General features: G+C 36.1%; 1 protein-coding gene across 1 annotated transcript; it reads right to left on the reverse strand.

Annotated features, from left to right (window-relative positions):
• Window positions 1-5797: 5797 nt before the first annotated feature.
• Window positions 5798-9949, reverse strand: LOC140782309 (multicopper oxidase LPR1 homolog 1-like). Its single transcript, XM_073128802.1, has 5 exons — window positions 9850-9949; window positions 9053-9294; window positions 7285-8294; window positions 6721-7165; window positions 5798-6060 (listed from the first exon to the last, which is right to left on the reverse strand). The coding sequence occupies exons 2-5, from the start codon at window positions 9284-9286 to the stop codon at window positions 6007-6009; spliced, it is 1743 nt and encodes a 580-aa protein (XP_072984903.1). The 5' UTR covers window positions 9287-9294; window positions 9850-9949; the 3' UTR covers window positions 5798-6006.
• Between the last annotated feature and the right edge of the window lie 16862 nt (window positions 9950-26811).

Genomic DNA, 26811 nt, shown 5'->3' on the forward strand with positions numbered 1-26811 from the left:
ACGGTCCCTTGACGTGCTTGCTCAGCTCGTAAATCATTCACGACCGAATGGAGGTCCTGCACCTAAGTGCTAAGCTGATCAAAATAGTCAGAGAACTATGGTAACTCCCCCTTAGTGTGAGATGAGTCATCGTCCGAACTGTCGTCAGAAATATCAAGGTGTGAGGAACGTCCAGCGGCGGAAGAGGATGGCTTGAGAGGAGACAACTGATCATGAGCTTGACTCTGCTTAAGAGAAATCTGATCCAACGATTTTTGCAAAGTAAGAGAAGGTTTCGTGGCATCCACGCACACCCCACTATGAGTGCACAAATTTCTAATAAATATGCCAAACGGCAACCCTTCACGGGGCGCTTCTTTCTGTGCAGCTGTTAGAATGGAATCGTAGATCACCGTAGCCAAATCAACAGAAACTCCCGACAACATCGCATGAAGGAGGAAGGCACGATCAGGACTAATACTGGAATGGCGAGTCTTAGGGGTGACGTTGTACAAGACAAAGCGGTGAAGCATGCGAGCCACTGATGTCAATTTTGTATGAGGCATCATATTGCCCTTCCAACGTTCCCCTTTAATTAACACAGTACCAGCAAATTCATTGACAGCAGGTCACGGAGTGGAGCAAACGACGGATACTGGAACTCACCATCAGGAAGTTGGAGTTCTGCACGAATAACATCAGAATCCAAGTAGATTGAAACCCCACGGACAGTAGAACGTATATAGCGTTCTAAAACCGCGGCATTACTGAAAAATTCCCTAACCACTTCCACATATGCAGTCCCGCTCATCCGACACACGGATAACCATCCTCGCTCAGTAATGATCTGTTCGATCCCCAAGGCAGAAATATCAAAAATGACGACGGGTCGTTCACAAATAATAGGTCGAGTGCCAAAATTATATTTGTAACGCCTCGCAGCCGTAGATGTAGACAACTTGGGAGCCAAAGTAGGTGAGGAAGGCGGCCTAGGTTTCTTGGAAACTGCAGCTTTTCTAGGCATTCTTGAGAAAGAAACAAGATGCAAGATTCAATACATGCCCAAAGCAAACAAAAAGATAGTAAGAAATCAAAAAAAAAATTCAAGAAACCATGAAGGCCCTAAATGAAATCCATCATCCACTTGAAAATGCTAAGATATCATGTTCAATCACACAAGAAACATCAAGATACTAACTTTAACGTGATCAAAACTCAAAAATGCATGAAATCAATCAAGATCAAAAGACAATTGAATAAAAAATAGGAAAATTGATGGATGATCATACCTCGCAAAAGTGAAGAAAAAACTAAGAAATTCGGCCAAAAGACGCTAGATTCGGAGGAGAACTACCCTCTAAAAGGATTTGTAGTGAGAAATTTGATGAAAAAGACCAGGATCTTGAAGATTTGAGAGGGAGAAAATGAAGGGTTTCTAGGGTTTAGAAGATGGAAGATGAAAACCCTTGGGTTCAGACGCAATATATAAAGAATCTCCGAGTGCGTTCGAACGCACCAGTCTGCGCGTTCGAACACGCCAGTCACCGCGTTCGAACTCAAAAATTTGCGTTCGAACGCCCTTTTTATTTTCTTTTTTTAAGTAAAAAATCTAAAAAAATCAAAAAATCTTTTTGGAGATGCACCTCTAGAAATTCAAAATAGATTCAAGACATAGAATATGACAATCGAATGAAATAAGTCATACACAGATCAATCAAATCATCAAAAAGCATATTATAATCAATTCTAATGCATCACTCAAAATTAAATTAATCTTGATTGATCATAACAATATGCATATGCAAGGTGAGCATAGATAACATGAAACATTCTTCTTAAATAAACTTTCCTATTTAAACAATAATACAATATAGTAGTCAAACCGACTTAGTATTTAAATTTGCACTTTTCGACTTATTCTCCATAACCGAACATGAATTTTTCCTGTATTATTTTTTTTATACGTAAACCATATAAGTGCAATGATGGTTTTCACACATGAGTAGGTAGCCCTTTTCTTGTAGTACATATCAAACAATGTGCAAGAAGATATTCACAAACATCAAAAAAAATTTATTTAATTTGCAAGCAATGTATTGAATCAAACTGGACTCTAAACAAGATGACTTTCACACTAACTCATTGTAGCTTTTTTCATTGATCTTTTATGAACACATTTGTGATGACTAAGCATGAGGTCAAACTGTGCAAATCAACGTCAATAGTGAGCTATTTAAAAAAAAAATTCATGATGTCATGCTCACTCAAGAATATACACACGTTATGAGTGCATTAAATTTAGTTTAATTATCATAGAAGTCAAGAGAGTAAACAAATCAGAAATGATATAATATACTGCAAGATGACAGAATTGACTATCATAACTCATAATCAAGAGAAAAATCATATTTATATGTCAAGAGTATATTATTGAATCTAGGAGTGAATCAAATTTTTTTTAATGACAAAAACTCTTGACAAATCTGAAACTAAAACCAAATTTAATGACAAAAACTCTTGACAAATCTGAAACTAAAACCAAAGAAAAGTTCAGAGTAAAGAAAACCTAAAAAGAAACAAAAAGAAATAATAAAATAGAAACGTGCAAAAAACAAACAAAAAAAAATCAATCCAAAGCACAAATCCCTAAAGAAATACGAAGATACTCAAATCTCTGTAAATCCAAAGGGTTTTGTAAATAGATCATCCAACTGTTTCTCGGTCTCAACATGTTCTAGTGCTATTGTTTTGTCTTCAACTAACTCGCATATAAAATGATGTCGGATATTAATATGCTTTGTACGCGAGTGTTGAACATGATTTTTCGAAATATTAATAGCACTCATGTTGTCACAATAAAGCACTATAGTATTTTGTTCAATGCCGTAATCTTTGACCATCTGTTTCATCCATAGTAACTGAGAACAACAACTTTCCGCTGCAATATACTCGGCCTCCGCAGTAGATAAAGATATCGAGTTTTGTTTCTTACTGTGCCAAGCAACCAGATTGTTTCCAATATAAAAATATCCACATGAACCTGCCCAATCAGAATCCGTGTATCCAGATATGATAGCTTTCGAGTCATACGTAAATAAGATAACTAAGTCAACTGTGCCACCGACATATTTTATGATACGTTTCACAGCAAACAAATGTGTCTTCTTAGGTTCAGACTGAAACCTAGCACACACACCGACACTAAATGCAATGTCTGGTCTACTAGCAGTTAAGTACAAAAGACTACCAATCATGCTCCTATGCAGTGTCTGATCAACACTTTTTTCTAAAATATTCTTACCTAGTTTGGTAGTTGTACTCATAGGAGTTCTAGCATGTTTTGCATATTCTAAACCGAATTTAGTCACAAGATCCTTAGCATACTTGATTTGAGTGATAAATATCCATCTTTCCAATTGAGTAATTTGAAGTCTCAAAAAGAACTTCAACTCACCCATCATGCTCATCTTAAAATGACTATGCATAAGATCTGCAAACTCTTTAGCTAATGATTGACTCGTTTCCTCGAAGACAATGACATCCACATATATTTGTGCCACAACTAAACTCTTGTTTGACCGTCTAATGAACAATGTCTTGTCCACTCCTCCTCAAGTAAACCCCGCTAAACACATGAGAATGAAATTTTTGATCTTCAAACCCTTTCGGTTGTTCCACATAAACATCTTCATTTAGAGTACCATTTAAGAAAGCACTTTTAACATCCATTTGAAATAATTTAAATTTTAAATGACAAGCAATAGCAAGCAGTATACGAATAGACTCTAATCTAGCAACAGGAGCAAAATGTCTCATCAAAATCTATACCTTCAACCTGAGTATATCCCTATGCTACTAGTCTAGCTTTATTTACCATTGGCAATGGGACGACGCTCTAAGTTGACTGTATTTATAGTGCTATTCAGGTATGAGTCCAAGGGTATTCCTTTGTCATGGATTTGTATCCGATTGCACTCTAAGAAGCAGACGTCATCGTGGGGATGTAGTGGCTACAAAGATAAGGGTCAGTCACTTTTGATTTTGGTGAGATGTGCCTTACTTTCAAGTACAACAGCAAGAGAGTGCGACTTGATGGCATTCGATTGTATTAGAGAGCATCCTTGAAGCCACTTCAAGGCTTATTGAACATCATTGACCAAGCATATTTTCTGTAGTTGGCTCCTATCGAGCTTGAGAAGACACAACCGAGCAAGTATAGCTGATAATTTGGCTCATCTTCCACAAGAGTTTTTAGTCCTCTTTGAGGAGCCGAAGGGATTATCATTGGAGTGTGAAGACAGAGGTTTAGTTGATTGGCTTGGAAGGACCACTGACAAGATGACGTGGGAGATGGAGGGTGAATTGATAGATCATTTTCCCACTTTGCACCTTGAGGACAAGGTGAGGGAAGTATGGTGAGTTGTTGCGATTCTTGATTATGATACGAATGGGACATGACTAACCCGCCTCAAATTGGATCATTTTTTATATTTACTTTGTATAAAAAATAAGAAATTCTAGTTGGTGCATTCGGACGCAAGAAAGAGCCCTTAGAACGCTACTTTTGAACACCTCCGTAGTGTTCGTACATACATAGCACTATTTTTGGCCGTTCGAATGCGATGGATGAGTGTTCGAATCCTCGTCGATGAAGTTGTTTCATATTAGGGGTTTATTTATGATTTTTGAATGATTGGCTAGTCTTATAATATGAGGAATAGCAGTTACTTTGGGATTATTGATAATTGGAGCTTTTATTTTGCATCTAGGCTTGAGCCAACTTTCTCCCTTCTCCTTCTTCCCTCTCGATATCCAACTCGAGCTTCCTTCTATGGCCGAGGTTAATCCTCTATCACTTCTCTCTCCTCAATTTAGTGACCAGTCATACCTAGAAGCTCATTTCTCCATCCTTATCTTGTTCAAGGTACTATCCCCATCCTCTATAGCCATTATTCACTTTCATTCCCTAACCCTAACCTTAACTACATCACCAACTTTCATCATCCACGTCCATCTTGTCATCTTCTGAACTTTGGTCATTATTTTATCTATATCTTTTGATTTACCTACTTGATCGACAAGATTCCAGTTCGTTGGATTTCTAACTTTCAAAGGAACAACGTATCGGAATCTTAGATCATTTCAAGAGTTTTTATTTATTTAACTAATTATAGTTATCTTACTACTATCTGTATTAATTAAAAAATAATTAGAGAGACTTATATAAAAAATTACAAACATGACATATTTAATAATAAATATAAATATGACGTATTTAATAATCGGATTAGACCAGTCAACTCGTTTATCATTTGAACCCGATTACATTAAAACCCAAACACATTTAAAGCCTTCACATTGGGTTAAAATTTGCCACCCCTTACTAAGAAGTAGTACAATTATGAAAATTATACCCACTAGGTATGAACACGATAGGGGATTATGAAAATCATTGCACTCCAACGACATTGATCAAGCTAGGCCATCAACGTTGCAGAATTAAATTATGTGAACTCGCTTCTTAACAGCAAAATAAACCACTTAATTAATCCAAACCTCCAAATTCCTCTTGTTTGCCACCTGATCCGACTATGACAGCAGATTAGGTTAACCCCTTATTTTGAGATCGTGTTGAAGATGAATAGACTTATCCATCATCATCCCATTGGCATTTCCAATAGGAGGGATTGGCTAAACATTGTCATATATATATATATATATATATACTCAGAGCAATAATTACTAGTGGAGAGTCCATTTAGGATATATGTTTGTAGACTGACACAATGGTGCAATATTTGGTAGAGAAAAAGCTTCATTATTTAACACTCCAGATCCTTCATCATTAATAAGCGCGCATCCTTACAACTTGAGGAAGAAGACACCAACATAAAACAAACCATTGAATAGAGGGGAACACTTTTGAAGAATAATATATCTATCAAACTATATATATATATCTAACACTTTATGCACAACAATTTGCCGAGTAAAGTATGGCTTCTCTTTCTTCATCTCATCTCATGATCAATTGATCAGCTTCAGAGGTCGGATCATTGCATTGTCTTCGTGATCTAGAATCTGCTCAAAAAGATTACAAAATTGGTTAGCTTTATCCATAAGTTAAATATTATGATAGGAGAGAAAAAAAAAGTTTACTTGCAACCTATTAGATGTTAGCAAGCATCTCAACTTTAGAAAGTCTATGACAAATATAGGGATCAAATTAAAACTGATATCATGCAAGCAGATCAAGATCTTTGCAACGTAGTATAAAAGCATGCATTAGCAAAATAAATTTCTTTTTGGATATATACACCTCAAAATTTTCTTATATTTATATGTTTTTAATTTCATATTTACATGTATATTGTTCAAATACATAGGTATCTTTTAGGTTAACTTTTGACAATTATATGTCAAAATCAGAATCACTAATTTAGTAAGGAAAAGGACAAAAATAGTACTCATAACTACGAGGAAAGTATAAAGAAACAAAAATAAGAGTATTTTTGTCATTTTATCATTAAATGAATCGAATTTTGATTGTTTGTTTAGCTCCATATAGAAAAAAATAAGGGTGTTTTATAAGGCATCCATGCAAAAGATCAGGGTATACATGCGAGGAAGACGGAAGACCTACCTGGCTTAAAGAGGTATTTGAACAAATAAACAAATAAGTAATGTTAGAAGGGCATACATGCGAAAAGTCAAAAAGAAAAAATGTCAAAAGAAACTTACGTGGCAATGGTAGACATATCCCGGCTCCGCCGTCGCGTCAAACGGGTAGGTGGCGTTGGTGTCAACGAGCTTAAACTTCACCATCACCGTCGTCATGTACCCGGGCTCTATCTTCACCATGTTCTTCCACGTCCTCTCGTACTTCGGCACCGCCACGGTCCTCCCCACCGCGTGCGCCGCCACGTTGCACTTGACGGCGTCGCCATACTTGGTCATGCAGTTCGTGAACGTCGCCGCGTCCACCAGCTCCCGCACCCGCACCGCCTGGAAGTTCGCGAGATGGAGGTGGAGCGGGTGGTTGTCCGGCGTCAGGTTGATCACCTCCCACACCTCCGTGCTCCCCGGCCGCGGCGTCTCCGTCGCCGGGTCCTCGAACCGCTTCCCGTTGATGTACAGATGGGTAGGGTTACCCGTGGCGCTGTCGTACTCGTAAAACGTTATGTACCTGTTCATGGAATTATTATTGTACTTTACACTCTTCTTTTTATTTATTATTGTTTAGGTCCGTAGATTTTTCCTTTGTTGCTTGAAATATAGTACATTAATTAGGCCTACTTATAGTACCTCTTCACCGACGCCTCCCGCTTGTCGGCCTTCGGGTAATTCAGCAATCTCGCCGGTATCCTGGACTCGTCGGACTCGACTCGGCTGCCTATGACAAACTTCATCACTTTGCCGTTTAGTCCATTTGGTGCACTCCCGTTCGGGTACGGGTAGGGCGCCGAGTTCAGTAACTCGGCATCGGAGGTAGCAGACTTGGCGAAGTCGATGACGACATCAAATGTTTCTGCCGGTGAGATGAGAACAGTAGGTGTTTTGACGGGTTTGGATAAGTAAGAGGTGTCAGAGCCGATGACATAAAAATGGAGGTTGTTGGACAGTGAGAGGTTGAAATAACGCGCATTACTACTGTTGATTATTCTAAAGCGATAACGGCGGCGGCGGACGGCAAGGAAGGGCCAGGCCTTGCCGTTGACGGTGACGGCCTCGCCGAAGTATTCGGGCTGCCACTCGGGGTGGATGGAGGGGTTATCGCCTGTGGCGTTCATGAAAAGGGAGCCGTCGGCGTAGAAGCTACGATCGGCGAGGATGAGGTGGTGGTCAAACTCATCGCCGGAGGGGAGGCCGAGGGAGGTTTCGACGCTAGGGTTACGGAGGACGTAGGCGCCTAGGAGGCCGGCGAGGAGATTGGCACGTGTCAGGCCGACGGCGTGGTCGTGGTACCACAAGTTGCCGGGCCCCTGGACGTTAGGGTAGGTGTAGGTGGGCTGGGTCCACGTCGACCCGACGTCGCGGAAGCCGGCGGTGAACCACGCAAAGGCGTGGCCGTCGGACTGCGGCGGATGGACGCCGCCGTGAAGGTGGACGACGGTGGGGACGCCGCCGTGGGGCGGGACGGCCGACGGGATGGTGCGGTCGAGCGGGAGAATGTGGCGGCGCGGCAAATGGTTCAGCCACGTCACGCGGAGGGGGACGCCTTGGAGAGCCTCAATGGTGGGTCCCGGGAAGGTGGCGGATTCCTCGCACGTGCCAAACACGAACAGCGTCGTCGCCGGCAGGTCCCGGTGAAATTTCTTCATGCATGGATTAACTTTAATTAATTATCTCACTATATATAAAATTATTGCTAGGAGAAAAAACAAATATTGAGACTTGGGAGAGAAGAAAATGACGAGGAAATAGTTTTTTTTTTATAACAACATAATAACTAACCTAATTCCTAAGACATTAATATTTTTTGATATGATCTACTAATTATAGCTTCTAGGATTAGGGAAAGAATTAGAGACATTAATTAGGCTTGCTAGTCAAGTATGTTAATTAAGAAGTCCAATTGTAGCCAGGAATACTTGAACCCATCTTAAACCTTTACTTCATGGTAACATAATTTATTAATTATCATAATTATACTCAATCTAATTAGAAGACATGAGTATGACAATATAGTCAAATGGCGATTAGAGTTTTGTTAATTTAGCGAGGGTTTGTATCTCCTTAATTTATCAACCTTCCATATCTCTTTCCTGCAAGCAACTGCAAATTGACACACAAATATAGTTGAATATTCGAATTCCAGTACGTTAATTTTCAACCTCTCTTTTGACCTGCTTGATGACAAATTTGTCACGTAGGAGAGAGCTACATAGAAGAATAAGCGTCTAGTAAACCTTCGCAGTTCACATATTTTTTAAAGAAAATTACTAATACGAACAAATTATGTCTTCCTCTTTCTCTCTCCCTTCTAGCTCCAAATCTTCGATCTATTTAAAAGTAATAACCATAAAGATGGTGTATCTTATATTAAAATTAATTAATGATCGATCTCACGTACCCATTTCTTCTTATACATGCCAAGTGTGAGATTAACAGGCTTTGGCGAGCCATCTTTCATTGAGTAGCCATAGATCTTGGGCATCTTGGGGAGGTGATCGACGTACATTTTTAGTGAACCAGCCACCATTTGAAGGATCTGCTCGGTTACAGGAGGTGGTGCTCTAATTCCAGCAGCTCCAGTGATGAATATTATTAATAAGATAATTATCTCCAACTTACCTCCCATTTTCATAACTTTTCCTGCGAAAAATAGCACTAGTTTAGAGATATACACTAGCAAAAGTAGCTTTATTACGTGCCACAGAAAGTGATTATAATGGCGATTAGACAACACTTTGATTTATTAAATAATTCGTCCCACAGAGGAAATAAATAATAGATGTGGCTCCATTATCTTTTATTCAACTACTTAATTAACATGACAAAGTCTAGCACATTTATGATCACATAATTTAATCTGCTCCATAAATCTAGAATATAAGGAACACAAGTTAGAAAATTAAGTGCCAATCCTTAGGTGCTAGCAGTAAAGCTTAAATTAATTTTGGAAGTGAGAAGGGATATATGTTGTTTTGGGAGAAACTTATCATGATAGATACTGCTATTCTTTCTCTAGTCACGGTACCTATTTGGATTTCTAAGCTTCTTAACAGTTAGCCACTTCTAAGTAATACATGATGTATCATGAATTAAACCATGCCAATATAAATACTTTAAAATCAATAAGGAAATGATGCAATAAACTTTAGCTTTCCTAGAGTACTAAATTTATTCAGAGTTATGGCGACTACTTACAAAAGATATAATCAATGAAGCAAGAAATAAGGAACTGCAGTGATGAGAAGATTGAACAAACCAACAAGCCAGTGAAAGGAGGAATAAAGGCCAAGATGGATGATGGAATATTAATTGGACAAGGCTAGCTTATGACTCCCCTTTATATAGCACTTCACAATGCCACTTTTATGGACCCACATTTCAAAATAAAGAGTGACAATGTTGCGTGAGTGATGACGGTAAACAGCAAAATCAAATTGAGTTTCAAACATGCATTTCAGGCAGTATTTGAAGAAACTACAAATTAAACAACCCACATCAACATGGGTCATCGGTCAAGGAGTGCATTAAAATTTTATAGTTATACCTAAATATAATCATTTTATTTAATTAATTTCATGGCAGTAGCTTCTTTAATCAGAGTCAATATCCGTAGATCCTAGCTAATGGATGCCAGCAAATTAAGTAAATGGAATGCCATCCAAGTCTTGGGAGTTGTTGGAGGTAACTAATATTCTCGTGATGGATTGATGGATCGATGAAGGCTATATTTTTAAGAAAAATCTTTTTACTCTCCTCAGCAGTGGAACATAATATTTATGTTCATATTTTATTTTATCGAGCTGGGGTAGTCGATCTTGTGCACTAGAAATAATCTTATTTATATTTGATATTATAAAAGTAGTTTTTATATAATGCATTAACATCTAATATGACTGTGAACTTAGAGTTAAACTCAAAGATAATAAAGTATTTTTTGCTACTTTTTAGGTTGGAGACAACTACAAGCATGGCTACTGGACTTTTGTAACTGTACGTAGCAGTGGTACAGTGGAGTGAGAGCTACCTACAAGCAAAGGGATGGGTCCCATTCTAATTGCTGCTTCGCGACAAAATCTACAGAAGTACAGAGTTTCTCTTGCTTGAGGGACTAAATTATGTATGTCCCTCAAGCAAGAGAGGCCGGCAGTTGGCTGGCCACCAGCTGCCGGTGCCCTCCCCGCTGGCCCGGGTCCTTACCTTCCTCCTCTTTCTTCCCTTATTCTCTTCTCTTCTTCTTCTTCCTTCTTCTTCCTTCTTCTTTTCTTCTTCTTCTTCCTTAGCTGCTTCTTCTCTTCTTATTTTTCTGCAACAGTGCTGGGCTCGGCCCAACACTGTAGCAAGCTAGTGCTGGGCCAAGCCTAGCACTAGTACTAGTGATCCATTATCATTTTTAATCTTATTATTTATTTATTTAGGTATTTTTGTCTTAATTAATACAAATAGATTTAGACATTATTTATTTTAATAATAATACATATTCATCATTATGATTATTGTTAATTAAAGTTTATTGATGATTAATTAGGTTATAAACTATTACACATAAATATAGGTAATACTTATATTTATTTATTTACTTATATGTATATTAGATTAATAGATAGATTTGTAAATTATAATTATTAGATTTATATTCTAATATTCTTATGATATACATTTTAAGTAATTCTATTAATTTATTATATATTTTTATTTTTGTAACAAATAAAATACTAGGCTTATGTATTTATTTATTTATTATTTTATAAAGTAATCTTTAATTAATCAAGATATAATTATAGTTAGGTTTTCATCTAGCTGGTTATAAAGATAAGTAGAAATTCTAAAACCTTCTAAATCATCATATATTACATGAACGGATTTTAATCAAATAAACGGCTAACATCATACTACTTAAATAATTTCAGGTTTCGACCCCCTGTTCAGGATCCCGTGGACTTAGCTCTCGAGGCTTGATCATTATCGTAGCAACGTGAACGAGTGGTTGTTTGGTATTTTCAGTGGTGGTGAATAGTCTTATCCTCTAGACGCCTTTCTCAAATTAGGATATATTATACCTTATGTATATGCATATTTTGGCCTCCAGCATGATTATATGACTTTATCTAGAGATGATTACAGTCGAGCATGTGATAGACTAGCAAGATTATGCATGTGTTAGATACATGATTGGAGTCCACATTGCATCATTTTTTTCTTAATTTCTGTTCCACCTAAATTCTTATTATACATTGACTCGTTATCATACTGGATATATGCATGTGATCTATCATTTAGAAGGAAAGCATGAAATATGATTGATAGGATAGTTGATAGAAAGCTTGAGGATACCCGAGTGGGCGCGAGGGTTAGGATGCGCTTGGTAGATAATTGATCGCTCGACATAGTCACGATCTTATTGACCTTACGTCCAAGTTCGTTAGTCTGTGTGCGCAGCAGACATTTGGATACATACCATTCGTATGTTAATATGTTTATTTGGTTAATAGTATAATTTATCTAGTAATGGATTATGTGATCATGGATAGGTTAGCAGATTTTATTATTTGATGATGTCATGATTATATGTGCACAGGAGAGTATCTGTGCGTGACGGGCCCCGCCCGACTTGTCGCGTGCGCCGCACGTGCCGTGTGAGCGCGTGGGCGTGCACGCGCCTATGTTGGGCAGGGGTGTTACATGATCGAATCCACATGCGGATTATCTAATTTATTTTAAAATTTAAAATAAGAAGATAAAGCTAAGTAACTAACTTGACTTAACTCGACTCGACTCGACTGATTTAACCCATGTGGTTGGATCGTAACATTGATCTAATCAGACCTGGATTGTATTAATTTACCATGCTTCTGACAACTTGTCCTTAATGTGACTAATTCTTGACATCTTTATACTAGTAGAGCTAATCGTGCGACTCAATGGACTTAGGTTCATCCTCTTTGTGATCGGCTAAGAATATGACGTGGGCTAGCTAACACTTTCATTTATGACTAGGAGTAAAACGGTCATCGTCGTAAAAAAACACAAGCCTTTCTTTTTGCTCCTCCAAGTCATTGGGTGCCGTTCCACCAGTCATCCTCAGTCTCATACTCGAGCTCATGGTCATGCTCATGGGTCCAATACTGGTTCACATGAGGTGGTCGAATCGGTTCACAAAACTTTGGCCTACCTCAAAATTTGTGCACTTCATCTCCTCCATGCACTTGCCGTAACCCTAAACCCTAGGGCTAAATTTGGATTTCGGCCTAGAGGCACCACTATAGGCTGTTGTAGCCTCGGTGGCAACTGGGTCTAGCAACTAGCCCACGATAGTTGTCTGATGGGTCCTTGCGGTGACGAAGTAGTGGTTGACAGCCAAAATCGAGCTTAGGCTCAACCTTGTGCAATGGCGGCTAGAGTGCGTGGTCGATGGGTCCACTGACACCGAGTAGCTGTAGATGGGGCCATGGCCCCACTGTAGGTGAGCGGTGGTGATAGGAAGCCTAAAAAAAGCCACCCTAGCTCCCCACGGTGGTAGCCTTTGGGTTCGGCCAAACGACCGTCGCTGGTAGCCACCATTGGCTGGCCATCGGCCCCAGGAAGCCACCTGTGGCCATCGGTAGTTGTGGAAGCATTGGACCTACGGCCATTAGTCGTAGGTTGGTTGTAGTGATAATGGCCGTCGACGATAGTCTTTCAGCAATTGTTGGCACGAATGACAACTACAGTTTAAGTGCGGGTGGTCCAAGGAAGGTGATGGATGTGATGGTTGGGGTTGGTGTGGGGCTAGATTGTCACCGGTGGAAAGCTTGGGGTTTCAACCCTAGCTTTCATCGCAGGGGGGGAAGATGACCTTGAAACCGCTACTACAGGTGGCTCTAACATTCCTAAGGCGGCTAGGATGATTTGTAGGGTATTAGCTTGTTATGCTAAAATATTCAACATAATAGATAGGTGAACTATATATAATTTATATTTAGTATTTTTGTTGCTAGACTGCATATACGCCCACCCACCCCCATATAATTTAGTACTCTTTCAATCTCCCTATAGTCTAACTTCAGCTGCTACACGGTGGTGTACTTTCTTTTTCTACAGTAGTATAACAGTCTTTTTTTTTGTTTTTGTTTTTGTTTTTTTCATTTCTTCTCTACCACTCTAATTCCCCGTCTCTCTACAACGATTGCAACGGTCTTTTTTGTTTTTTTCTCATTTCTTCTCTCTTTCTCTCTCTTCTCTCTCTCCTCTCTCTCTCTCTCCTCTCCGACTTAAAGATAATTTCTTTCTGAATTATAATTTGAATTTGATCTCAGTTTAGGTATTTATGTTAAAAATTAAAATGACTCCAAAAGATAAGACACAAGATATTGATATTGGATGATAATATTGCATTATTATTGGGCAAAATCAAATGCATATCTAATGCAACTAGTGTGGAAAAAAAATGAATGGCAATGTCTTAGCTGTAATTTGGTTATAAGATAAAAAAAAAAATATAGTAGCTTGCACTCAAGTGAGTTTGGAAGGCAAAAGGTAAATGTTGGCTCCTCTGAATAAATAATATGCAAAACTAAGAGAACTAATACAAAATTGTGGCTGCGGCATGTCAAGGTATAAAAGTAGCTTTGATCCGTAGGAGCTGGGGCAGAGGCAGAGCTAATCCGTTGACCTTTCCTCGGTGCTACCCTCGGCATCGTGAACTGCGGTGGTGTCTCCAGCAGTCAAAAGCTCACGATGGGGCCGACGGTCAAGGAGGAATCCTCGTTTCTGATATGCTGAACGGTCTATTAATATATGCACAATCTTGAAATAGAAGAGATTAATAATTATTGCAGTGGGTAGGGTTAAGAGGAAGATGATTAGAGGAAAATGAAGATGAGAATAAATGAGAGCTGAATTATCTATATAAATAAAGAGAGTTGAGTAATGATTCAATCAAAAAATTCTATTATTATTTGTTTCAAGTTTCAACCTAATTTGTAATAATATATTTCAGGTAAAGATATATAGATTGAGATATAAGCAATTCAGTATTATTAAACTTGCTACAATTATATCTTATAATAGTTCAACTAAATAGTGGCCCATTTATGGATGGTAGAGACATCAGATTTGATACAAATAGCAAAATCGATTTTATATCAAACTATATTTTTATCACGGTGGAAAAGAAATTGGAAAATTGTCTCCTTGATCTACACCAAAACATATAACAAATTAACAATAGAGAGATTAGAGAAGTTTTATGCCATTATAATATAAGATTGAGCGAGCTAATTTTAAGAAGCAAGACAAAAATGGTTATTAAATCATATTTTTTATTAAAAAATAATTTAACTCCATAGTTAAATTAGGGAACTGAAGGATAAATTATTATATGATAGAGATATGATAGAGATAACCTCTTAGTTGGATTAGGCAGTATAGGAGAGGATGACTGTGACAAGAGTATAGATTAGTAAGTCGTTTGGTAGTGAGAGATAGTACAACTACTAATACCAACAATACTCTTGACGATCTCGATACTATGGATGGTGGTGAGATCGCCCATTTTACATTTGCTAACAAAAGCCAAAGAGACATAAGGATTGAAAACTAAGAAATATGGATATACATACATATCCGCGACGTCATCCTAAGGATGCTGCTCTATATGACAATAATGCATTGAGTATTCATTATTTAGAGTCATTCCACATGACAATGATGGATCGATTATTCATTATTTAGAATCATTTTAGGTTCTATATGCTAGTTACGATCTTCCTCATTACACAACAAGAAGTGTAATTATTTAATATTAACTAGCTTGATGCAATTATTTTTTTGAGTACCATATTCTAGACATCGGTCGTTACAAATTTATGATGATAGTAATGATAATTACCAAAAGATTTATTAGGTACAACTCATAATTTATTAAGATTTTGAGTGAGTACTTTTTTCTATATTTTAAAATAATATTTAAAATTTTACATAATTAAATATTATTTTAATACAGTATCTAGTATCTGTTGATATGAATGGCCAATACCATCAATAACTATCGTTTTTCATAATAGCTGACCAAGATCCTAATATTCGGAATCTTAATTTTATATTTTAAATGTCATATATTCTTAGTGGGATTTGATATTAGGGTGATTTGCTCTAACGCCATGTTCTAAAAGCTTAAACTAATAGAGAAAGATTGTTTTATTCATTTATATTGTGCCATTGGAATGACATTGAAGAAATTTTCCACCTCTATTCCAGACTTGAAGAGCTTTTGGAAGATGATCTAGATAGTGTTGTACCAATTTCAATATGGTGGAGGGCAGTAGAACAATCCGGAAACACTCACACAATAATCCAATAGAATAGCCTTAGACTATATATAAATGGGTTGGCGGGTTGACGCAACCCAACTCAACCCGACCTGACCCGACCCGTATAATTAAACGGGTCAAACGGGTCAAAACGGGTCAGTTGTATAAACCTGATTATACCAAACTCAAACCCGATTAAATGCCGAGTTATCACGTCGGGTTATCGGGTCAGGTCAAATTTTGCCACCCCTACATGTAATTCATAAAGAAGAAAGAGAGAGATAAGACAAAATTTACGTGGCTAAATGATGCACCTACATCTCCACGGGTGATGTAAATATTTAATTCACTAGTAGATATGCAAATATAATATTTCCAAGCCTCCAATCAAATAGAGATGCAAATATAAAGAGTTTCTCAGTCTTTAATATATCTCAAATATGTTAGATGAGGGCTCTCTCACGAAGCTCTCTTCTCTTGCAAAACCCACTCTCACATTCTCTCTATTTTTGCCCTAAAAACCCAACAAAATAGTATTTATAGACATGACTTGGAGGAAAAGAAATAAGTAGACTGTTTTAACAGGTCTACAACGTTCGAACGCTCGTGCACTATTGTAGACCCATTCCGCAAGAACGTTCGAATGGATGGATAGCATTCGAATGCCCATGCACTAGTTGAAAACCTGTGCAAATAGATTTCAACACTGACTCCTCCCAAACTCTCGAAATATCGGTCGTTTGAATGTTGTTCAAACGCCTCCATCTCGTTCGATCAGAGGAAATGTCGTTCGAAAGCCGGAACAAAAAATCCAGAACTCCAGCAATATGTAATAAACTTGTTTGAATGATTTTCTTGATTTGAGCCAATCTTCAACAGCTCGAGCATGGCATTATAATAATTTTCTTCTGAATGATTCATGTCGTCTACTTTTTTCCCTTGCCAAAGCTCTTTTCAAAAGTTGCATTCATTATTATCCCTAATAAAATAGATCAAGTGAGATATTTATGATGCCTAGATCATTATGTACCTAAAAAAGTTCAAAGAGTCATTATGGAAAAATAAATTATCCCTTATTATTTTTTAGCAGATATGTAAGAAATTTCTGCATTTCTTCCTAAGGCAGTCTACAATGTAATAAAGGCTAATCTTTTGATTTTAGATAGTATGCATCCATGTTTATTAAAAGTGACTCTTTTTCCTTGTTTTTTTGTAACATACAACAAAGTGGGTTTCTGCTCTTAAGTTTAGAGCTTGAATGGCGGTTGGATCTTATTTGAGTCCTCTTCGGAGGATTACAATCCTGTGCATGCGAATGGTCACAAATTATGACTGCTTATGGACTATTAATAAGAAGATGATGATGGTGACAACAACAAAAATTTGAAGGAGATTAAGAAAGTGAAAAGAGAGCCAAGGAAAGCATGGAAATTATTAATGCGAATGAAGGTCGATGCATTTAATGAGTTCTGCTCTAGAAATGATGAAGAGAAGACCTACCACCTGAGTGGCAATGAATGCGATGATGATAATTATGTCATTCCTTCTAAGTCAGACACTGATATATGTAATGATCAATATTTCAATTTCTTGAAACACAAAAGTACTAGATTATCAGAGAACACTAGAAAATCTCCATCTTTTCTAAAGCATGCGATTTAGAAATTTTGCATTTGGGAATGCTTTGTTGAAGTAGCATAAAAGAATTTCTGGGATTTATGTAAGAAAAGAAAAGATTATTCCATTTGCGGATGTGGATATTCTGATTAGAGTTAAGCACAACTCTTTTCTGGAGATTTGAGGAGATAAAAGTGCATATAAGAAATAAAAAATTTCAGATTTTGTGCTGGATTGAGCAAAATCTCAATATTCTGAATAATGAATAAAAACCAACTACAGTGGGAAAGAAAGAGGAAAAAATGATACCCATCAGAGAAGATAGAAAGAGAAGAAGTCATTTGGCTCATAACTTAAGAAAACCGTGGTACAAGGTAAATTTGCTTTTAATATAATATCCCCAAATTGTTGGCAATAAATACTTGGTAATTGGTAGTTGTAATATATATGGTTCTTGACAGTTCATTTTATAAGTGGTACGACTTGATTTATTTAAACTGATTCCTTACCTGCTCATCCATTTTGATCATTAATTGGAAGAACATACGATAAATATCATGAGTTCTGTGATTGACTAGTTGAGACAGCATTGATACTTAAGAGTGGTTGGAAAGATAAGTACATTTTCTGACAGCTCCTCTGTTGTCTAATTTTCTTGTAAGTTAGTAATATCTTATAGAAGGTTTATGTCAAGTTGGCAGATGGGTTATAAATTTTCTCAGTTCCTCCAGGAGTCTTTTGAAATTTGATTACATTTTGCTTCCTACCCTTGTCCTTCAAAAAGGCTAGTGATATAGGCAATACTTATGTTTCAAACTTCAGAGAGTTTAAATTTGGACTCTTTGAAGACCTAGATCCATTATGGGGAATGAGGATTTTAATGGATTAAAGAAGGATCATCAATTCTTTTAGGAACTTAATATGATTATCCAATTGTATTACCTGTGCTGCTTCAATAATTTGCCTTCTAGAATGACAGATATATGGGGAATGTGGGGGAATTTCCACCTTTCCCTTGACCTAGGTTATGATGATCGCTGGCGTTAAACTCACCAGTTCTAAAAGCCTGAACTGATAGAGAGGTAGTCTAATATTTTATATCCTAACACCTCCTCATTTGAATTAAGCCTAGATTTACTTTTGTTACAGTTTTCTCTCGTTGCTTTGTGAAATATCCTTTGTGCTGTATCCTTTATTGTTTACTTTTAGTCATGGAAGTATGATCTTTTGTGGTTATAATGAAGAAAGATGTTACTGGTTACTCAGATGTTTTGTAGTTGCCGTGCCAATCTGCTAGAAATTGAACATAGAGACCATCTGAGACAAAATTTGCGCGTATATCTCTTTGTTCCTAAGTGAAAGTATAGAACATAGAATTGAACCATCAGTCAATAGAACATGCTTGAACACACCTAGTAGACAGCAGCAATATTTTTCTCTACTCTTGATTATATTGAATGCTAACCTAGTTTTGATTCACTAATGGCCTGGTAGATTTAATAAGAGAAAAGAAAATTCCAGCTATAGAAATATATGACTAAGATGAGTGGTAGAGGGTCCGATAGGTGAGGAAATGCAAACACTCCGGATAGAAGATGGAACTCTTGATGTATCACATCCGCGTCAAGATACACGAATACCCCGCAAACTGTAGATTGCATGCAGTTGTTGAGGATTAATATATTACTGTGTTACGAACCAAATAAAAAATGATCAAAATATTAGAAAATTATAATATTTTTATAAGAGGAAGCCATTGAAATCATAGATCTAATAGCTTTGGTTTCACAAGATTCTAAACTAGGAGTAAAAAAATAAAATTATAAAAAAATAAAGAAAGGTCAGGATTGGATAGATTAGTAATTATTCGACTTTGTAGCAATAGTTGGAGGGTGGCGGATGGCCAAGGGTGGTGGTGGAATTATCGTTGTCTAAGGAATTATGGTTCTAAGTAGATTTACTCCTACGAAAATAAACAACAATAATTAATTTACTTTTACTCCTAAATTATCTTACTCTTACTCCTTAGATAGTCTAAGGCTAAAATTGAATGTTTGGATGATTAAACAAAGAAGCCCAATCCTTATATATATAGAGGTTGGGTATAATGAGTCCTACTTAGACTAGCCTTAAAGGCTTATATGACTCGGTTCGTATTAATTCACTATGCTTCCAATCACATTGACCCCAATATATCCATAGTGGTTTCCATACCTTCCATCGCTCTTGTAACAACCCAATCCCCCCCCAAAAAAAAAAAAAATGTGGCCGGTGGCGTCGTCCATGCCAGCTGCTCATGCAGCTTGGTGGGGCGCCACGCGCCTGCGTCCGCTGTCGCAGCCAACCGGCTGTGGCCAGCTGGCCGCGGTGGGCCCCGGCGCCGCACTACTCCTCCTCCACCGCCTTCTCTCTCTCTCTCGGCCACCCTCTAACTCTACTCGCTCTATCTATACCGGCACCTTCCCTGGAGCCACCGCCGCCGCCGGTGAGATCTCTCACTCCCCCTCTCTTTCCTTCTCTCTCTCTCTTCCTCTCTCTCTCTCTCTCTCTCTCTCTCTTGCCCAAGGTTGGGATCGTCGGAGCCGAGCTGCCAGCGCCGGCCGCTGGTTGGCCAGCAGCGGCCGGTGCCCTCCCCGTCGACCCAGGTCTGCAACCTCCTCCCTCACATCCTCTCTTTCTTCTCTTCCTCTTCTCTTCTTCTTCTTCTTCTTCTTCTTCTTTCTTTCTTTCTTTCTTTCTTTCTTTTTCTCCTTCTTCCTCAGCTCCTCCTCTTTCTTTTTGCACAGTGTTGGGCTCGGCCCAGCACTGATGGCAGATGTAATTAGTTTATTAATTAATTAGTTTATTTATGTTATTTATTTAGGTATTCTTCTTCTTAATTAATACAAATAGATTATTTGGGCATTAACTATTTTAATATTCTTATATATCCTTCAATATAATTTTATTAATGATAATTTTTATAATTAATGATTAATTAGGTATAAATATAGGTAATACTTATATTTATTTATTTATTTACATATCTACTAGATTAATAGATAGATTTGTAAATTATAATTATTAGATTTATATTCTAATACCCTCATCATATATATTTTAAGTATTTCTATTAATTTTATGATTATTCTGCAACAAATAAAATACTAAGTTTATTTAGTTATTATTTTATTGAGTAAAGACTGCGTTGTCCCTAATTAATCAAGATAGTGTATGAATTATAAAATTAATTAAAATTAGATCACCTCTATACTTATTTAGCCTTTTATTTTATTTTATAATTATATATTTAGAAATACTCTTATATAAAAGGAAACAGGCCTCTTCTCCTTATATTATAACTAACATTTTATAATAATAAAGAATTATAATATTTGAATCGTATATACATTATAGACCTAGTTATGTAATAAAAAATAAAGAAGAGTGATTCTAAATCTAATTTTAATCATATATGATTGCATTTGATATCATAACGTGGTCATGGTTGGCATGCATCATGTGTCATATTTGAGAGAGAGTTATGATGATAGTATGATACAGAGATTTGTTTACTCATGGTCGAGGATTATATATACTTTTATCAGTTATGACATGTTATTTACTTTTCATTTATATACTATTGATGATACATTCATATACTCATTCATGGCATGATACTCTTTCTGATTCATATTATCCAGTATATGATTTACTCTCTGTTTGGCATGACTGATTCGGGGTAAGGTCTATTCACTGAGCTTTTTGCTCATGACTCTCTTTATTTCTTTTCTAACCCCTCAGATTTGTGGTACGTGATAGCGACCTGAGATATCTTGAGAAGATATTTTAGAGTGATGATGAGGTGAGCTATTGATGCGAGACGGTATAGAAGATAGTTTAACCAGACATTGAGTTGTATCGTTGTTTATTATATTTGTGCCTTATTGTATCGAATGATGATTTGTATAGTATATATCAGAATTTATAGCACTCGTGTATCAGTTGTTTAGTTGTATCTTGATGGTTTGTTGTGGCCTATGTGGGCCTTGTTAGATTATGTAGTGGTCTAGTGTATATTATTATGAACTTGGATATTCATATTTTAACAAGTTTATTTGGTTGATAGTATGATGTATTTGGTGATGGATTATGTGATCATGGATAGGTTAACATGTTTTATTTGATAATGTCATGATTATATGTGCACAGGAGAGTATTTGGGTGTGACGGGCTCCGCTCGACCTATCGCGTGCGCCGCGCGTGCTGTGTCGGCGCGTGGGCGTGCACGTGCCCGTGCCGGGCGGGGGCATTATAGTTCAGGTAGTATCAGAGCTTAGGTTTAAGGATGATCTGGCAAACCATCAAGTATAGTAGTTGTCGGTTTATTTTAGGGCTACCCTAGTAGTCAATCTCGATGAGTTTGATATTAATTGGTTGAGATAGGAATCTAGGTTGTGATGTTAAGATTATTAAGTTTTGATACTTGTCGATATTGATAGAAATAATTTGTGATATTGGTATATGGAGAATTTATCTGAGCGACTAATGAATAGGAAGATGTATTATTAAAATCATGCATTGATATTGATATTGAGGTGTCATAGTCTGTGGAGCATAATATTGGATATATAGAGTTGTTCATATGTTGTGATAAAGTGTAGAAATTTGTAAATATGTGGAGATATGTATTTTGTACAGAAGAATTATTATAAGTAGATTTGAAGTTATTCTGAGCAGATATAGCATATTTTTGGATTTTTGATCTGTTATGGATATATTTGATATTAGGAGATTGATGTAAAAAGATATATGTGTAGAGAGACTATTTTGATCTTTATGAGGGTTATAATTATGGATTGTGGATGGATGAGTAAGACATATGATGATTTTGTATATTGGAAAAGAAATTATGTGTTGTGATATAGATGATTGTAGATTGTATATAGAAAATAATTTTCGGATGACTAGTATGATAAATTATGTTTGCAAGATATTTGTGTTACTAGGTATGAAATTTTGATTATATTGATAAGATGGGTGATTTAGTAGGGATATGTGTAGCTAACAATATTGTTAGAGGGTTAACATCTCGTTTAAACCTTTGAGTTGATTACCAAATAGGGTAATAGGTATAAGAAATATGACATGGATACAGTTATTGGTTTGTGAGTGTTGTCAGTAATTGAGAAATAATGTATATCTTTTTGGATGACATGATAGTAGGTTTAGTTTAGAAGTTGCTGACTTTGTGAATTTGATTAGATAGAAAGAATGATAATGAAAGGAATTATATAGGGTGATGATAGTTGCTAAAGTTGATAGTCTCAGGATATATCTTGTATGACAGTGAAAATATATTATGGTTATTAGTTTAGTTTTGAAAATTGATTTAGAGGATAAGAATATTATAGCCTGAAAATCGTGTATGTTGGGTGATGAATTTTAATTACAAGTATACAGACTTATTTTATTATGATTATTATGTAATATTAATGATGTTATAGAAGGATGTTGATGATACTATCCGATTAAATTGTGCAGTATATATAATGGACTTTGTATAGAGGATGTGATAGAATATTAAATTGGACTTTTGAAGAAATATGAGGTTTAATTGATTTAATTAGGAATGGGATATGTTAGTATAGATGTTAAATTGAGATATTTTGTGTTTTGACATGTTAGTTGTTTTGATGATACTAATTGGAGAGATAATTTGATAGAGTTATTCTTAGAGCCTATAGGCTTGATTATTTGTTATGACTGAGAGATGGTTTGAAAGTTGAACTAATTGCTTCATAGGATAGCAATGAAAGGAATATAGAGGACTATGATCTTTCATATTTAGTGTATCGATGGATGTTTATTATACTGCTAGATGATAAATGGATAATGATGTATAGGAAAAAGATTATATTAGCATTTGTTTAACCATTAACTTATATGTTCGATTATTACTAGAGGTTACTGAGCGAGCTTTTTAGAAATGATGAGATTGATTTTAATGATTGTAAAGACTTACAGGTTTACATTTAAGTCTTAAGATAAAGATATTTTATTGGGAGATAATAATTTCATAATTGGAAGATAATGACTTCATGATTGGTTCCATTATAGTTTGTGAAAGTTTGATCTTTTAGTAAATTGCAAAGTTAAGGTTGCGAGAATGTTATAATTTATATTTTTGGATGTCCTCCGATCTATATGAATTAGTTAGTGTCAGTTATTTTATTAGCAGATCATAATAGCATTACCAATTCTGGAGATTAATCTTAGTAGCTTTAGTTCATGTACAATAATTTTGTGGATTGGTCTATGATGTGTTATGTATTCTTAAAGATCAAGTATGATGGATTAGTAAATATTTGTGCGGCAATGGATCAATATTATGAACTGAATATTATATCTGTCAAGATATTGAAGAGATTATTGGATTACTTCGTAGAACTCAGTAGATAGTCTCTGGATCTGAATACCGATATCATTAAGTGATATTTTGGTGGATATACTAGTGGTGATAGTAATTAAATAGATAATGATCAAACTGGAATTATGTGAATCGAGGAATGAATAGTTTGGATATAGAAGTGATTGATAGAAAGATCATTATAAAGTTTATCATGTATGTTTCTTGAGATAGTTCGGATTTAACCTTTTAGATATTACAGATTAAAAAGGAAGGTAATGTGGAGAATTAGAAGAGGATATAAATTTCGGTTGAGGTTGCATTAGAATTTGCATTGATAGGTTGGATTTGATGCACTGTATGTTTTTCTGAAGAAGGTATTATGAATACACGTTAATATTGTAGTCTTATATGGATAGTTACGATCTCTTATATTGATTTATCTAGTAATTTGTATAATGGTTTGAGCATATGAGCAGTGCACTTTAAATAAAAGACTTTGAGCTATTGCCTAAATTTTTGAGGATATCGGATAATGCTGAGTATGTTTAGATTAGTGACATTATTTATTAGAAAGAGAAGTATAAGTTAAGTCTTTCAGATAATTTTGAAATAACTTGTATTTATCGTTCTACTTGGTATTAGTGATAGTATTGGGGGATAATCTTTTGAGTATGTTTGAGATCAGAGTATATATTCAGTAAATTAGAGATAATTTACTTAAATAGGTTGTATCATATTATCATAGGTGATTATGGCATTACGATGTGTATTGTGGTAGTTAGCAGGAAAAGTGATAAAATTGGAATAGCTTGAGGTATTTTGGAGTAGAATATGATTTACTTAATAGATAACAACACTTTTTATATTGTAGAATGAATGTACGCTTTTTTGCAGACTAGTGGTATTATTGATGTTTATAGACATGGTATAATTACCTGACTCACTTAGATATAGAAATTTAAATTTTGTAACTGAATTACTTGTGGTTGTCTAATGCTAGGAGTTAATGAGTAAACTAATAAGTGAAGTATGAGTTATAAATCTGAAAAAGTGAGATGGCTCAGTAGTTGATTTGATTAGAAGGTACTAGAACTAGATCTGTAGATTTCCTTACAATACCAGTGTGATTTAAATTTCGGGGTCGAAATTTTTTATAAGGGGGGAAGGAAAATGTAATAACCCAATCACAAAAAAAAAAATGTGGCCAGTCGCGTCGTCCATGCCAGCTTGGTGGGGCGCCACGCGCCTGCGGCCGCTGCCGCAGCCAACCGGCTACGGCCAGCTGGCCGCGGTGGGCCCCGACGCCACCACTACTCCTCCACCGCCTTCTCTCTCTCTCTTTAAATCTCTCTCTCTCTCTCTCTCTCTCTCTCTCTCTCTCGGCCACCCTCTCTCTCTCTCTCTCTCTCTCTCTCTCTCGGCCACCCTCTCACTCTACTCTCTCTATCTATCTTAGGCACCTTCCCTGGAGCCGCCGCCGCCGGTGAGATCTCTCACTCCCCCTCTCTTTCCTTCTCTCTCTCTCTCTCTCTCTCTCTCTCTCTCTCTCTCTCTCTCTTTTGCCCGAGGTTGGGATCATCGGAGCCGAGCTGCCGGCACCGGCCGCTGGCTGGCCAGCAGCGGCCGGTGCCCTCCTCGCCGACCTGAGTCCGCAACCTCCTCCCTCACTTCCTCTCTTTCTTCTCTTCCTCTTCTCTTCTTCTTCTTCTTCTTCTTCTTCTTTCTTTCTTTCTTTCTTTCTTTCTTTTTCTCCTTCTTCCTCAGCTCCTCCTCTTTCTTTCTGCACAGTGTTGGGCTCGGCCCAGCACTGATGGCAGATGTAATTAATTTATTAATTAATTAGTTTATTTATGTTATTTATTTAGGTATTCTTCTTCTTAATTAATGCAAATAGATTATTTGGACATTAACTATTTTAATATTATTATATATCCTTCAATATAATTTATTAATGATAATTTTTATAATTAATGATTAATTAGGTATAAATATAGGTAATACTTATATTTATTTATTTATTTACATATCTACTAGATTAATAGATAGATTTATAAATTATAATTATTAGATTTATATTCTAATACCCTCATCATATATATTTTAAGTATTTCTATTAATTTTATGATTATTCTACAACAAATAAAATACTAAGTTTATTTAGTTATTTATTTATTATTTTATTGAGTAAAGACTGCGTTGTCCCTAATTAATCAAGATAGTGTATGAATTATAAAATTAATTAAAATTAGACCACCTCTATACTTATTTAGCCTTTTATTTTATTTTATAATTATATATTTAGAAATACTCTTATATAAAAGGAAACATGCATCTTCTCCTTATATTATAACTAACATTTTATAATAATAAAGAATTATAATATTTGAATCGTATCTATATTATAGACCTAGTTATGTAATCAAAAATAAAGAAGAGTGATTCTAAATCTAATAAACCTTTATATTTTAACTGAATTAATTCTAATTAGATAAATGGCTAACATCATACTACTTAAATATTTTAGATCCCGAACCCCCTTATTTGAGACCCCGTGGACCTTGCTAGCGATGAGTGTCACTTGGTTACTTGACGGACGTGAGAGATGTGTGGTTTGTATCTTCTGATCAGACAATGAGTAGTCTTATCCCTTAGACGTCTTTCTCAAATTAGGTTATATTATATATTTGTGTATATGCATGTTTTGGCCTCCAGCATGATTATATGATTTTATCTAGAGATGATTATAGTCGAGCATATTTTATCATGCATTCGATTATGCTGATTTGGAATATGAGTACATTGGTGATATATATAGAGATGATCAGAGATGATTCTACTGTTATGATTGTTTACCGAGTTGAT

This window comes from Typha latifolia, chromosome 2, assembly GCF_019914945.1.
Source record: "Typha latifolia isolate L0001 chromosome 2, TyphaL0001v2, whole genome shotgun sequence".
In the NCBI taxonomy this organism is placed as follows: Eukaryota; Viridiplantae; Streptophyta; class Magnoliopsida; order Poales; family Typhaceae; genus Typha; species Typha latifolia.